Source organism: Macrobrachium nipponense, chromosome 13 (assembly GCF_015104395.2).
Source record: "Macrobrachium nipponense isolate FS-2020 chromosome 13, ASM1510439v2, whole genome shotgun sequence".
NCBI classification, from domain to species: Eukaryota; Metazoa; Arthropoda; class Malacostraca; order Decapoda; family Palaemonidae; genus Macrobrachium; species Macrobrachium nipponense.
This window is the reverse complement of record NC_087206.1, coordinates 1,495,472-1,512,190: the sequence shown is the minus strand read 5'-3', so window position 1 is coordinate 1,512,190 and position 16,719 is coordinate 1,495,472. Positions and strand designations below refer to the sequence as shown.

Genomic DNA, 16,719 nt, shown 5'->3' with positions numbered 1-16,719 from the left:
TTAGTACACACTGTTCCTTCTGTGAATTACCATCCTACTGCTTCTCAACCTTACAATGACTCAATAAAAAGCAATAATAGCACCAATGGTGATGTGGGATTCAAGAGGAATAGTAGAGGATAGGAACTATTCCTCAAGGAACAATCTCCACACTCAGCCAGGCCACCAGAGATATGCACTCCAGAATATTTAGCCTTGACATTGGTATAGTATTTAGCTTCATTTTTGGATACATATTTCCCATCCTTTCTTGGCTCTTCATAGTTTGGTTGTCTTGGCTTTGGGAGTTCATAAAAAGTTGTAACAGATGTGATTAGTATTTTATAATCAAGATATCAAAAGTTCAAAATACCAATCACCTTGTCTACATTAAGTGATTTGGTCTTGAATATACTGCAATTATATGTACAAAAGAAAACCATAATGAAAAATGTTTCCCTCTCCACTTCAGTGTATTAATTTCTGATAGCTCAAAGACTAAAAGGAGGAAAATAATGAAAAAATGATCAACAACCACCCACCAGCTGCTGATGATACATAAAAACAAACTTTTTATTAATTTCATTCAAAAATCATCCTGATAAAATTACCTATGCTGCATAAAAACAGAACAGTGACATTAGTTTATCAATTAAGTTGTTAAAAAGTGAGTTCAATCATATAACTGGGTTATCAAGATGAGGAATTGAAAAAGATGAAAGTAGAAAATGAAAGTTCGTTGTCAAATCCTCTGGCCTGGAAATTAGACATTATAGAGAACTTCTTTGGAGAGCAACAGAACCTGCAACCTCTTGTGTACGTAAATTTAAATGCTGACTATGTTCTTTGCTTTTTCATTTTAAAAGTTTGTCCCTTGTAACATAGCTGGCTATACATCTTAATAAATGTGCAAACAGAGACAAGATAAATGCAGCACAGCACTGCATTACCTAAAGGTAAAGCTTCATGTCCTATCTACACAGGTATTAATGGGAGAAAATGTTGTGATCACTTACAGTTAGTATTTATAAATCTACATGCACAAAAAAACAATACCCCCTATTCCTATTCTTTGTATGGGGTTTAAAATTTCTTTTTCAGTGGCAACATGGGGCACTAAGCTAGGTTAGGTCAGTTAATAGCTAATACAGTACTATAGCAAAAGCCATTTCAACTTCTAAGCTTTCCTAGAAGACCGTTGTTTCCAGAACATCTCCAAACTTATTCATGAAAAGGCATGTTATTCCTAAAAGCTCAAATCTACAATGACCAAAGCTTAATTTAGCAAACTAAGGGTAAAGAATGCTAGTGTCAATTCAGTTGAATACCTACACTTGTACGTAATGCTTCTATACTCCAAGCTTGTGGCTTTCATTTAAAGGAAAAATTAAACAGGATGCAATGAGGGTGCATTTCTATGAGACTGATAGCACTAGGTAATAAGGACATACATCCAGCATCTAAAAGAGAATTTCGAAGAATTAGTATACTGACTATTCAACTGTGAAAGCATGTTAATTTGCAAGGCCTACTACACATATAAACTTCATAAACTTGAACATGTATCAGTGTACGATGAGAAAATATCTCTCCTATTATAGCACTGCTAAGTTGAATATTAAATACTGTCCTCTGAATAAACGAGTTACATAGCAGAGTGCATCTTAAAAGTAGATACCTATGGCATAATGAAGCTGCCCTTTTAAGCGTAATATTTTGAATTAGCACCTGCCAACCAAGTTGTTTGCTAAGACACAACTATGAAAAGTCTGACTACAATGCTATATATTTTGATTCCAATCAATGGTTAACTTTGGGACGTACACAAAATTACAATATTTAACAACATCCAAATATTCTTTTCACTAAGAATTAGAATAAATGTCTAATTTTCAAACAGGCCTCCTGTTAGTTACAATATTCTAAAGCATTCTACAGTTGAGCATAACAAGTATTTTTAACAAAATGGTCATCTACATCACAAACAAAATTGTCGTGCACATCACATGCCTTCTGGATCCAAATAAGTATACAGTGCATCATGGCAACTACTACTTCATTCACATTATGATGTCTGAAAGGTGCATAATATAATCGTAAATTCACAATCAAAACCAGCTCCCTTAAAATCTACAATTGTGTCACAGCTTTATTTCTGTTTTACCGACAATTTTCATTAACGCTGATACAATTTGTCTTCTATATGAAGATATACTTCTACCAATAAATCTTTTATCCAGGTACTACATGCAGTCTTCCTACCAATCCAGGGGTATGATATTACAAGGGACCCCTTACAATACATACTGAATTGGATTAGGACATAATCACGAACACAAATAAAGATAACACGCACTTAATTTATATCTACAAAAGAAAACAAGTAAAAATTAAGTTAGTTTTCTTGTTAAATGGGGAGTCTCTTCATGCCAAAATTGGGGCAGAGTGGAGCACAGTTCACAATATTAAGAAATAACATTGCTTTTCTGTAAAAATACATAATATATTTAGTGGGCACCCTTGATCACTTCAAAGACAAAATGCTCCTGTGATGTTCAAATACTTAGATGATTCCAAGTTCTAAAGTCAAGATAAATTTAAGCTAGGAAATATAATTTTCTACATCCTAGATACATACTTCCCTTGGTAACATTAAATCAGGCCTCAAGAAAACTGTGGTTATCATCATTACTACAAGGTACTTTAATACTTGCGCAAAAATATATAAACTGAGTACAGGCAGTCCCTGGGTTACGACGGTTTTGGCTTACGACGTTCCGAGGTTAAGGCGCTTTTCAATTATATTCATCAGAAATTATTTCCAGGTTACGACGCCTACAATGCTGATCTGGCAGAAGAGATATGACACCAAAAATGCAAAATAATCAATATCTGAAGGTTTTTTGATGAAAAATGCAATAAGAATGAAGTTTACATAGTTTTCAATGCACCCAAAGCATTAAAAGTAAGGTTTTCTTAGGATTTTTGATGGTGTTCCGGCTTACGACGATTTTCGGGTTACAACGCGTCTCAAGAACGGAACCCCCGTCGTAACCCGGGGACTGCCTGTATTACTTTACTTAACCCTTTCTATCCTGACTACTTCATTATTATCAAGTAGTTTAACAATCACTTGGCTCTTTTTAAATTAAGGAAACATCTGAGCAAGAGCACTTGAAATTAAACAACCACTAATTGGAACATGACTGAGTTATGGTTATATAGCTATGCAGGAACTTTGAATAAACACAAACGAAAGCTCAACTAGTGCGTCGTATCAAACGGCAGAAAGATAGGAGATTGTGAAATGGCAATAGCACACATTTTTACCAGTGCACATTAACGCTGATAGAATGTAAATTCAACTTACTGTTTGCTGATGTCACTGGCGTAAATGGTTATCAGTTGTCCCTCTTTATACGTTATTCAAGAAAAAATTATATGTATATATTACTGCCATCTACCTATTACTATAATACAAAACCTCAACTTTATAATCTAACATGAAACTTCAACTTTGTTATGTGGTATACGAAGTGTCATTCACAACCTGCAGTGTTTAATATTAGAAAAAAAACAAAAGAACAGAAAATTATGACAAGGGAGCTACCTATCTACGGCTCTCCAAGCATCAGATATGTGTTGCAATATTTCATGAGGAAAATTATCAAAACAAGCATGAATCTACAAGGGACTTCACAGTGATCTAAAATTCAAATGTTTCTCAGAAAGATGCAACTCAACACCAGTAGAAAAACTACTGCCCCGTGAGGGCGGAGTTCATATTGTCTGCCTTACCAAATTATGCAAATGGCACAAGAGGTTCCCCATTGAGAATAAACACCTTATTCTTTGGAAGCTTGAATTTCAAGTCAATAGCCCCTTTGGGCTTGTTTCACAAGAATAGGGTTTACCTTCTGAATAATAATAATAATTTTTGTATTTGGCACTCACATACGGTACACTATGATAATTACAGAGTGAACTATTGGGTAATATGGTTTTTACAACTAAACAGGAGACAAGATACACATCATGCAATGAAAGAAAATGCATATTCTCCAAAAGGGAATGAAAAATGTATTAAGTTATCCATTATAAAAAATTTTCGGATAATTACTGACATGTATAATTCTAGAAATATCTTTATGATAAAAAAAATGCTAGATGACTAAGCAAAATTATTCATAAATATGTACTTGCAACTTTGGCTTTAGCAAAAAATCACCACAATGTATAAGTACAGTACATACTCACTTCCTATGTTAAGGCTAATTACTAAAGTCAAACTGGATTGTGTGACATAAAATATCACTTTCAGATGTACAAATAACAACTTTTCAAGTTCCAGACTTGCTAATTATTGTTATAAAAACAATTCACTATGGAAAAGTCACCATATATGCACTTTCTTTCATTAATTATTAAAAACTATATTTCAGTTCTAAAATGTAATGGCAGAGAAGAACACATCAGTAAAACATTATTTTCCATTACATTTCCTTATACAGTATAATCTCAACTCGAAAAAGTCTGAGAAAGTTTAAGACAAACTTAAAAATAATTTTGTCTTTTTCAGGCTGTTTTTCACAGGACTCCAAACCCGCTTCCCAAGTCGCAAATTCTAAAGACTAAAGGAAAGAATCTAGCAACAGGAACTTGATAGGGAATGTGATGATAGGGAATAACATACCAGCAATACTCAAAAGGCACTACAGAAGTAGCATGAACGCTCATAGTGTTGAAAAGAGCCAACTATATTAAACAACCCACCCACTGGATTAGGGGAAATACAGTTTATTTTTAATAAGTGCAAAGAAAAAACTACTTTATGAAATTAAAATGTTATGGAAAATCCTGTCCAATACAGTATTAAAACTGTAATCTTTAACAGAGTTTGAATTACAAGGATAAATGGTAAAACTATCCATCTCAGACTGAATTCAAACTGTAATTACTACGAGAGTTTTTCAGCTGTGGTTAATTTTCCCACTGCCTATTTATGGTATGTCCATTTCCTTAATGCTCACTTATTGTCACCCAACTTGTTCCAATAGGTACACACTTCCCCTACTACTTTATAAATTAAATTGTATATATTACAACGAACACAGAATAGTACATGGTATACTATATCAAATACTGTACAAAGAAATACCCCAATTCTTTTTCTTTTCCCTAGCATTATTGTTTGTACTGGGCTATAATATCAAGAATCGCCTTAGCATTCTAGTGAGCATTAGTGCTATAATTCTCATGTCACAAGGAATTTCATGCTTGTAAATTCTATGCTCCTACACTGCAGTTGCTGCATGTGAATATATCCATGCATAAGTTTCTATAATTACAGTTAGTACATAATATGATATCACCCCTTTGACAGAAGTAAGCTTCGTACACTAAATGAGGACCTACTATCCTATAAAAATGTTAGATGTTATTTCAACACTTTCATGAATGTGTTATCCAAAAACGTTTACGCAACAATAGTCAACGTCATTATATAAATATCAACTTTAGTTACAAACTACGCAAATGGTAATGATGCTACACGAGGACCTACTTCCTAGCGATGAGCATTCAGTAGTAAAGAACCCATACTGAAGGTGGCTGGATGGGAAACTGCTGCTGCTGCTCTCTAGGTTCTCAAATTATGAAAAGCCTTGCCAATCTGATGCCTCCGACTCATCATCAGCGTCGATGCCTACGCACTTAATGTTGTCACGCAGCATTGGGGTACCCTTTCCCTTACCTGAAATATGATATAATAGTAAAAAAAAAAAAAAAAAAAAAAAAAAAAAAAAAAGACATTATACATACCATTCTGAATGAAGAGACAGTTTTGTTAATTTGTCAGTAAAGTTGTATGGACAAATCGCCCTCAACAAGGTAACTTAGGGGGGCATGGGGAGGGAACCTTGGTTACCTTACTACAAAAAAAATATTCCTTTTATACATATGTACCACAGAAGCAAATACGTACCGTATAGCATACTTAATATGGGGAGGAATTCCACAAAATTTAAGTTGTACCTTTTCCACCTATCAATTTTCTCACTAATCTAAGTTATAAAGATAAATATGTAAATGTCATCAGAGTCAAGAAAGGAATTCAAAGTAATACCAGCTGAACATTACACTTGCATGGCTTGGAAGCTTATAAGGAGGCTGGAACATACCACATCAACTAACACAACTCAACTTTCTTGTATTCTTACACTGTACTGTTCATTACACTGCACTTAAAGAGAGCAATAAGAAAAACTGCATAAAAGCATAATTAAAATGGAATAAGGAATACTGAGATCCTGTTAAACCAAACATGAAAAATTATGATGCATATGCAGCATCTTTATTTCGTTACACAATGGACAAATGGGTTACAAAGAAAATAGAGAGTCTGATGAGACATGACAATAAATTGTTGTGATGCACAAATGGAATAAACTGGTATGACTCTGATACCATCAAAAAGCTGCAGAGATCTGGAGGTTAGAGGCTCGACAGCAAATGGAGATGGGTTGAAAAATGTATGCAAAGTTGAATGTGTTGGCAGTTAAGAGAAGTGGATGATCTGGAAAGAACAGGATATTCACCATCACCAAAGGGAAGAGAACTTCCTGCTTGGAATCCCATGCAGTCCAGGTCCTCAAAATTATTTTACAACTGATTTCACTTAAATACTATACAGCATCTGTTACTTACCTAAAACTCTTGCGAGGATCGTTACGATCAATTGGCCTTCTGTGGGTTTTAGAAGGTGAATCTTTTCACGTAGCAACTTTTCTTTATGGGCCAGCAATTCAAAAGATACCTGAAGTGCTCCGCTTTCTGTGACCTGTACAAAGAACAATTATTTAGAAAAATGGTTAATCAACTCCCAGTGCAGAAACTATACATAGGCATGTTTTACTACTAAATTTGAAAGTTACCAAGAGGCAGACTGAATTTAAAAGTTGGTTGAAAGGCATCTTACCAATCTGAGTATGCTGCAGTTGACCATATAAGAGCATTACATTATTTTGTTAACTCAGTTTCCTGAATGTGCATGATTTCCTGACTGGTACGCACAGATACAAACACACACCAAGAAATTATCAGTAGTGGTCTTTATATAAAAGAATATGAAATGGTTCAATACTACCTGAAGCTCCAGTGCATGGCAATAAACACCATGAGGCTCAGCTATTTTGTATCCGTCATCTGCATCCTTCACTGGCACTGTGATATCTATGTGGTAGCGGTGATTTATCTGGAAGATATCCTACATTTAGCAAGGCACAGAAAATTCTCTGCAATCATTTTACTAAAAAGCTTAAATTAAAATGGCTTACAAGGAAGGTGCCAGAAAGGAGTACTTCAAAATCTTAGTAATTATATGCAAATTCTATAAAGTAAACAGATGCATAAAAAGCCTGATCATCTCAAATCTATTTCAGCATTCTTAAGCAAGGCCGTCCATATTCTTTACAAGGATGCAGTTTATCATTACCTGAGAAAATAGGCCATTTAAAATACAAAAAATAGGCAAGCTACATGACTTGGGAAGACCAAAGCAAAACCAATAAAAAATAACAATAAGTAGAGATGAATACTACTTAGAAAAAACGAGTGCTCAATTGTATACGGTAGACATGGAAAGTAGAGAATAGGAACAGATCAAGATTTGTGAAAGTTGACTGGGTTATGCCTCAAGATAGTCTAGCTACAGCAAATAATGACATATGAAAATACAATTATTATACATGCATGACAGAATGGGAAGTCAAGTACTACCACTATCAATGGAGCGAGCAATTAATTAGACAAACAATAAAACGGTTTTCCTACCACTGTTCTTTTTAATACTAATTAGGAAATTTGGTCCCCAATACTCAAGTATAGGACATCTGTATTTTCCTCTTAATAGTGAAAGCAGTTTTTTTCAACAACTACAAATGTAGAATTTTTTTACTGCATAATTCTAGTCTTTCATCTGTTTGCTCGCTGAAAAATCATACCTGTAGAAATCCAACATGCGCTTCAAATTCTCCTTCTGTTTTCTCCTTCACAGTTATTGCAGTGTTGCCCATAGCATCTGTGTCTTCAGAAAAGTGTACATGATGTCCTGTGCAATACAAATATAACATGTGTAAGACAGTCGCAATTTAAAAGACTTAGCTGATGTATAGTTAACAAGCAGCATTCCAAAGGAAAAGTCACTCAATATCTTATGTATGAAAGACAATACTTTACAATCAGTGAAAATATAGGGACCGTTTTATCAATCATTATTTAGCCCAGCAATACAAAAAAATAGAGAAGGCAAATCATATCATAAATTACAATAAATGCAATAATATACAATTTTTAAGAATGTTCATGTTTATTACAAACATTTTATCTAAATTATGCGGCAAAGCCCATATTAACTGACAGTTGAGTTGGCCATAGGTCATTATCAAATAAGTTGCATCCTAGTACAGAATGCCCATTGATTCACTATTTTAATAATTAAATTAGGTTCCTCAGTGAACTGAAACCAGTGTATGGATAAAATATGTCTGGATGTATGGAACAAAGTTATTTTGAAATATGTTAAGTCTATATCACAAGGAACCTTCTATTTTACTTGGGGATGATGATACCTGGGTTGACACAAACTGCAACTCTCATTTTGGTCTCTGCGTAGTTCATCAACTGGAATGAAATGTCTAACACTGCTCATTCCAGGCAGCAGAACATGTGTACAATAATAAATTTGTACGTTGTATAAAAACACTAAAAAGCTACTACAGTTTTGGACTTACATACTAGTACTCACCCTTGTCATCCTCCATGCTGAAGATATTTTGGACGCAAACTAACGCTCGTCTTCCAAAATAAAACGATTCCAATTATTTGACGAGTACTGTACTACTGACGTTTCGAGTTCTTTCCTGATCTCTGCAATGATAAATGCATAAAATGAAAACATGAATACATCCCCAAATGACATGTTACATTTACATCACTACTTAGTTTCACTGGATAACAAATACCAAAAATATTAAAATGTTATACACTGGGATAAAGAGTAAAGACCTTAAGAAATATACCACTCGCAACATAGCGATACTAAAAGCACCGACAAATACAGACTAATGGAACCAAGAATTAAGGTACTGTAGTAGAAAGCTGATTTTTGAATACATATCCACACTATACATTGCATCGCCCTGAGAACTAAATTGATGTAAACACTTCAGATGTCTTCAAAATATTATCATAAAAATACTAATGGACACTGATGAACAAGTTACTGAAGAAAACCATAAAATCGTAACATAAAATAAATGGGGCTGCCGGAGAGCCTAAATAATGTGTTTCTGCCTAGCAATCTACCAGTAAACTTTAATTTTCTATTTGTCCAGCCTGATAACATAGGCTTACAGTTTTCCGAGAAACATACAAGCAATATATCATGAAGAGTTACAGAAAGCTTAGCTAGTTTCTGAATCGTGATGTTATGGTCACTGCAAAAATTACTCATCATCTTCTTTGCAAGAAGAGAGAATGAACACCAAAGGCATGTAAAATGGAACACGGCCAGCCTAATTATGATAGCTTGCTGGCCTATCTCTCTCGCTATTCTGGTGTTTTCACAAAAATAAGGGTAGTAATACTTTCAGAGTTATGGAACTTCATAATTAAATGACCTGCAAAATTACATTTTTCCCACTATGGAAAAAGACTGGCTTTTCTACAACACAAAGTTCCTGGTAGAATCACCTTTGTATTGCTTAGCCGACAGTGACGTCCTTATGCATACCATCATATTATTAAAATGTCGAAAAAGAGGTTGCTAGGTGATGGCTTCAGTAGGAACAAATGTCAAAAATCAAACAATAGCATATGTTACAAAAGGCCACAGCCTAAAACTCAGAGAAATGTAGCCTTTACTCGGTTCAAAAGCAAAATATTTACTAAGATATTGGTAATACTCTACTGCACACACCTCAATCCATGCCTTAATATGCTGTAATATAGCTCAACCAATGTCGGGGCACAGCACCACAGGTCAAAGTTAGGAGCGAGTGAATGTCCATGGACTGGTGATATTTAGAAGAAAAAAATATCTGCGGACCCCGGATTTTCAAGGGGAAATGTTTGTTAATGTGTGCTGTCAGTAAGAACGTGGCGGAACGGTGCTTCGCGCCTTATCCGCATATTTAAATATTCTAGGCAAGTTTCTTTGTTCTGGCAAGAGGTATTGTTTCGCTGTGCACGCTAGCCTCAGGGTTAAGATCAACTGGGTACTTAGATAGGAGCTGTAACTGTGTACCACAGATATACAAACTACCCCAAAATTGGTTTAGGTTAGGATGTATACCTGCTGTATGATATCTTCGTCTGTTTTCAAGCTGTCCACAACCCATGGAAGTCGTGCACGCAACTCTTTCCTACATCCACCATGACAAACTAAGTAAGTTAGGCTAACCGAGGCTCACTTGTGCAAAAGCTAGGTTAAGCTGGAAGAGATCTCTCAATCTATTACGGAAGGAGGTCAATGGCAGTGGGGACGGGACGGAGGGGGGATGGGGGAGGGAGAGGAATGAAAAGCTTCATTAAGGGTCAAAGGTCAGACTGTCTAATCCTAGGACCTAAAATAGCATATTAATATGGACAATAGGCTGGCAGTAATTAGGAAGGTAGTAATTCAAATCACGCGAAACTCAAACTGACACGACAAGCAGAGCTTGTAGGCCTATAGGTGGTAGTCTTCTCCTGACTAGGCCTAAACTTAGCTTTGCCCTCACAGGCCTACTTCTTATAGCAAAACCACAGGCTACCGTAACAATTTAAGCTAAATGGGCATACCACGTCGCAAATTAATTACCACATACCACATATACCAAGCTTTAACCTAAGCCTACATACTGAGGAATGTCAGGCGTAGTTATAGGCCTAAGCTTCGGTTACGGCACTTAATCATTACGATAACCTGCAGAACAGGCCTATTTTTTATATGTATGGACGTCATATTTAGAAACAAATTATTTCTAAATAAAAAAACACAAGGTCGCAAATGCAATCGACAAAAAAGCAATAATAAAAAAAATTGTAGGCCTAGACCTAGTGTAAGGTACTGCCGGTATAGGCCTATAACTAGACCTATAGAGTGAGATTAAGTGTATTTTTAATATAAAAAATAGAGAAATAAGGTTGATACAACATTCAAAATTATAAAATCAGTCCTAACCGGAAATTAAAACTAAATAAGCGACAAATAAATAAAAAATCGCGTCACATCACAACACATAACGAGTGAACCGAAAGGGAGCCATCGGTTGGACGACTTTAAAGGCAAATGTAGGCCTATACCTGTGGATTCCCCGTCCCTGCCTTTTTCCCTCTCCGTATATAACGCCGTAGGAGGCCTGGACTGGCTCCGTGTGCCCTTTAAAAGCGAGTGAGCGAGTAATAGTGGCACCCTCACGGGCGGACATATGGCTCCCCTCCTCCTCCTCCCCCCCGATCCCATCCCCCCAAAAAAGAGCATATAATAGACGCCCTCCTCCTCAACAAACAAGCACTTCCTCTTGTTTGAAAACGAAGTCAAGGACCTTCGTTGACGTATATATATAATCTATTCTTTTCTCTCTCTCTCTCTTTTAATATTAAAAGGTAAAAAGAAAAAACATTAAAAGCTTCCGGCAGCCAGAACTTGGTCCTCGTATAAAATGTCATAAGTCACGGGACATATAGATTTCGACCAGGGCCTTCATATGTTGTAATATCTACTATTTATTTATGAATATGGCTATAGATTCTATGTATTCTTTATTTATCTTTTAATATAAACGATACACAACGAGAAACGCTCAACGAAAAGAAATAAAAAAAAAGCTTCTGGCAGCCAGAAGTTGGTCCGTGTGAAAATGTCATATGGTCACACGTAATGGATTGCGATAAAGAACTTCAATGACGAATATATATATATATATATATATATTATATATATATATATATATATATATATATATATATATATATATACATAGGTTACGGTCTAGATTCCAATCTTTTCTGTCTGTAATATATTCTAGATTCTTTTTTCATGCCTCTTTAATCTACTATCACAGGTAAAACGAGAAATACAAGCTTCTCTGGCAGCCAGAACTTGGTCCCTGTAAAATGTCATAAGTCACACACGATAGATTTCGATACAAGGAAGTTCGTGTAGGACGCGTGCTCTTAAATATACGATTTAAATATCCCATTTCGTTTATTTAATCTTATCTTTACGAGTACTCGATAAAAGCCACAAAAACAACCTTGAGGGATTAATGCGTTAAGGTGCAACGTTTGTTAGTATGCAACGTCTATCGTGCATGTATAATGCATATGTTGCAAGCACAGGGCCAAGAGGCGAACTTGTGTCGCAAACTTGCTTAATGGGGATTGTCGTGCTGATATATATAATAAATGGATATGGCGCAGAAAGGTTATTCTTCCTGGTAATGGGGCCACGGAAAATGTACCTATCGACATTATGATTATGTGCGTCAGTAAGCCTAACCCATTACGTCGTCAGAGCATGTAATCTACTTTTTTTTTCTTTTTGAGGGGGGTGGGTAGAGTAAGAAATAACGTTAACAAAGTAAAGCCTTGAAGATCAAGTAGTGTTCCGTGTCTTGCCCCTAATAAGGTAAAGCCTTTAAAAGCATGCACGTTTCTAGCGATAGTATCACATTTTCAAAACTGCCACTATGCTTGGTAGTTCCGGCATCTTGTTATCACGTTTATTTTTCTTTCGAAACAATATTTCATCTTTTCTACTGCTTGGTATATCTGCAAAGAAGAAAAACGCTTGCCTGGAGGTATATAAATGTCATATGAAATATCAGCACAAGACGGTAAGACGCACAGAGTATTGCAAAATGATGGTTAATTCAGTGTAAAGTTCTAGGCCAAGGATGTCGACTACCGAGCAGCTCTATGTATGTTTGTGGCTAGGATGACCACGTGACTAACTACACGAACCTCATCTTTCTGAAAAAAAAAAAAAACTATAATAAAGAAAAAAGCAACGATGCTTCTACGCCAGATTTACTTATTAAAGATTTCCTTTAGAACAGACACTATAGTAGATGATTAAACATGCATTGTGCCATATTTATTCTTTAAAATTCCAACACAGAGTACTACAGTCTTTTAAGTTTCTGTGATTTAATCATAATAAAAAGTAACGATGCTTCTACGTCAGATTTGCTTACTATTTAAGATTTCCTTTACAACAGACACTATAGTAGATGATTAAACATGCATTGTGCCATATTTATTCTTTGAAATTCCAACAGTTTCTGTGAATTAACACTAAATACAAGTAACTAACTCAAATTACTTTATACATACATACTACATATACATACATCATACATACATACATACATACATTACATACATACTACATACATACATGACATACATACACATACATAACATACATACAACATACATACATACATACATACATACTATATATATATATATATATATATATATATCCCTGATATATATCCTGATATATATATATATATATATATATATATCTATATAATATATCTATATATATCTATCCTGATAGACTTAAAAAAACGTTTGAAAATTTGGAAGAGCATCTAGGCCTATACATCATTATTTACCATCTGCGCCCTTTGGTAGTTTAAAAAAAACCGGTTGAAAAATATTGAAAGTTTATGTTTCCTGTTGTGTTCTATATATATATATATATATATATATATATATATATATATATATATATATATATATATATATATATATATATATATATATATATATATATATATATATATATATATATATATATATATATATATATATATATATATATATATATATAGAACACAACAGGAAACATAAACTTTCAATATTTTTCAACCGCTTTTTTTTTAAACTACCAAAGGGCTCAGATGGTTAATAATGATGCATAGGCCTAGATACTTTTCCAAATTTTCAAACGTGTTTTTAAGTCTATCAGGATTACTCACGACTGTATATTGTCTGTGCAACATAAATTTACAAATTACAGCTAAGAGACAACGAACAGACAGACAGACCTTCACATACCTCCAGTGGAAGTGGATCACAACACAACAACTGCCCATTGTGGGTATCTCAGGGTGACACATCACTTGGGGAGAGTTACCAGTTTTCAATAATATATGCCCGATTTAAAAGACATCCACGGGATCTTCAGTAACGTGATAATATCTATAATATTCTTTAATCGTTATAAATGATATCCTTGTTTGAATAACTGAGTATTTCATTTTTATTTAGACGTATGGGGTCACCTTCACAGAGGCTGTAATTCAACCGAAACATTTTCAACCACAAATGCTTAAGACTGATAAAATATTACTGATAAGGAAACACTTAAGGTATCAGAATACGCGTAAAAATAAAGTGTATTCGATATTTTATAAGTCCTCGGGAAAGAAACTCCATAAAAAAAATGATAGGAAAAAGTGGTCGGTTAAGTAACTCAGACAGAAGAAGAAGAAGAAGAAGAAGAAGAATGATAAACAAAAGAGGTTATGGAGAATAGTACTCAAACCACATGATAATAGATGGAAGTAGGATAAATAAAGCGCTGGGAGAGTGTCATATGGAAATCATAATTGTAAATACTCCGTTTTATATTTATGTTACACTCGCTGGAGCGTAACACAATATATAACCGCCAGAATCCAGTTACAGGCAACTTTGCAAGTGGTAACAGGGTACACTCCTCTCTCTCTGTCTCTCTTTCTTCTGCCCCAACTTCCGCAGAGTTGAAGACGAAGAAGAAACTTTTGAATATTTTAAAATTTCAAATGTCCCAAACGCCTGCGCACAAGAACATACATATACTCATGAAAATAAGAAGATTGTAGAAGAATACTGTCACACAGAGCACAGATAATGTCGACTCTCAGTTGGAGGACAGAATCATTGATAATTTCTCGCTATTTCTCAAGGCCAAAATGCACACGTGTTGTTTGTCTAGACTTGTGGTACAATGCACATAAAAGTGAACGTATTGATGATTATTGTTAAACGTATTATAAATATAAGCGAATACCACAGGAAAATAATAGTCAGAAATCCAAGCGCTTTCGATTTACTCAGACATTGTCAAGGAGTTAATGAAGTACAATTGGAGATAAAAGTCTCAGGTACAAAACAAGATCAAGAATACCAGATGGTTAATTGTCAAAAGGGTAAAAATTAAAAGGGATAATCCAAGATCATCGGATATCACACGGTCACAAACCTAACCGAAACTACAAAGTATCTTTACAGTCCAAAACATGTAAAAACTGAATATATTAATTTTGTTGCTTATATTTATCTACAACTTTTTTCATAATGAAAGCATCAAGTTTAAATATTAATGTCAAGAGTTTAATAATAAAAAATTCTCCTAAAGATCTTCCAGGCTGAATATATGAAATTCCTTGCAAAAAGTGTGATAAAGTCTATTACGGACAGACCGGTAAATCTCTTTCACAACGTGTCAAGCAACATCAATATTCTGTGAGAACTGGGCAAATATCGAATGCATTATTCGTACATATGAGAGATTTAGACCATCCTATTAACTGGAGTCAAGCAAGAGCCTTAATCCCATGTAATGACACAGTTAAAAGGAATATCATTGAATGTTGTTTCATCAAGTTAACGAATAGAAATGTTCTAAATTTAAGTCTTGGTTTATTTAAACTTGATGCTTTCATTATGAAAAAAGTTGTAGATAAATATAAGCAACAAAATTAATATATTCAGTTTTTACATGTTTTGGACTGTAAAGATACTTTGTAGTTTCGGTTAGGTTTGTGACCGTGTGATATCCGATGATCCTGGATTATCTCTTTTAATTTTTACCCTTTTGACAATTAACCATCTGGTATTCTTGATCTTGTTTTGTACCTGAGACCTTTATCTCCAATTGTATTTCATTAACTCCATGACAATGTCTGAGTAAAGACGAAAGCGCTTGGATTTCTGACTATTATTTTCCTGTGGTATTCGCTTATTTATGAAGTCACGTGCATCTACAGTGATTTTTTAAGCGTATTATATATATATATATATATATATATATATATATATATATATATATATATATATATATATATATACAAAGCCTGCATTACACCCTAATAAAATTCTTGTACTTTGACGATTTACTTAAATCTATTATATTTACTTTTTTTTGGTGAATGATCTCGATCTCGTCTTTATGCATTTCCCATTGTTTATTAATTAATATTCTTTTTGCTAAATAAACTTGAATGTCCCTAAGATAAACACACAACACACACACACATCTCCATTATTTCAATTTAATATTTTGCACAACATAGGTCTAGTTTCACGTAAACCTACGTTGCATTCGAAGGTTATACTACCCAGTTTCAAATTCAGGATGGTATTTGAGTATCTACACACACACACACACACACACACACACACACACACACACACACACACACAGAGCCTTTGTGATATTTGGTGAAAGCAATGATAGTACCAGCTCTTACTTGAGAGAGAGAGAGAGAGAGGAGGAGAGAGGAGAGAGAAGTTCCGGAACCAGCGTACTCCCTTTTGGCAAATATTTTTAAAAAGAATTATATACCAGCCCTTACTTGAAGAGAGAGAGAGAGAGACGAGAGAGAGAGAGAAGAGAGAGAGAGAGAGAGAGAAGAGAGA

General features: G+C 34.6%; 1 protein-coding gene across 5 annotated transcripts; it reads right to left on the bottom strand.

Annotated features, from left to right (window-relative positions):
* Nucleotides 1–308: 308 nt before the first annotated feature.
* LOC135225588 (adipose-secreted signaling protein-like) lies at nt 309–14,223 on the bottom strand. Of its 5 annotated transcripts, none has more exons than XM_064264869.1 (6): nt 14,092–14,223; nt 8,783–8,904; nt 7,980–8,086; nt 7,124–7,231; nt 6,685–6,817; nt 309–5,731 (listed from the first exon to the last, which is right to left on the bottom strand). In XM_064264869.1, the coding sequence occupies exons 2-6, from the start codon at nt 8,796–8,798 to the stop codon at nt 5,631–5,633; spliced, it is 465 nt and encodes a 154-aa protein (XP_064120939.1). In that variant the 5' UTR covers nt 8,799–8,904; nt 14,092–14,223; the 3' UTR covers nt 309–5,630. The 5 variants fall into 5 exon arrangements, with proteins under 5 accessions (XP_064120939.1, XP_064120940.1, XP_064120942.1 ...); XM_064264870.1 differs by having other exon boundaries at nt 14,082–14,201; XM_064264872.1 differs by lacking the exon at nt 14,092–14,223 and adding an exon at nt 12,869–12,973.
* Nucleotides 14,224–16,719: the final 2,496 nt, after the last annotated feature.

What these genes read in the sequence shown, in the direction of transcription:
- LOC135225588 (XM_064264869.1), bottom strand. An exon ending in CGCATGTTGGATTTCTACAG is followed by an intron (nt 7,232 to 7,979) that starts GTATGATTTTTC and finishes GATATCTTCCAG; the next exon opens with ATAAATCACCGCTACCACAT. An exon ending in GATCCTCGCAAGAGTTTTAG is followed by an intron (nt 5,732 to 6,684) that starts GTAAGTAACAGA and finishes ATCATATTTCAG; the next exon opens with GTAAGGGAAAGGGTACCCCA.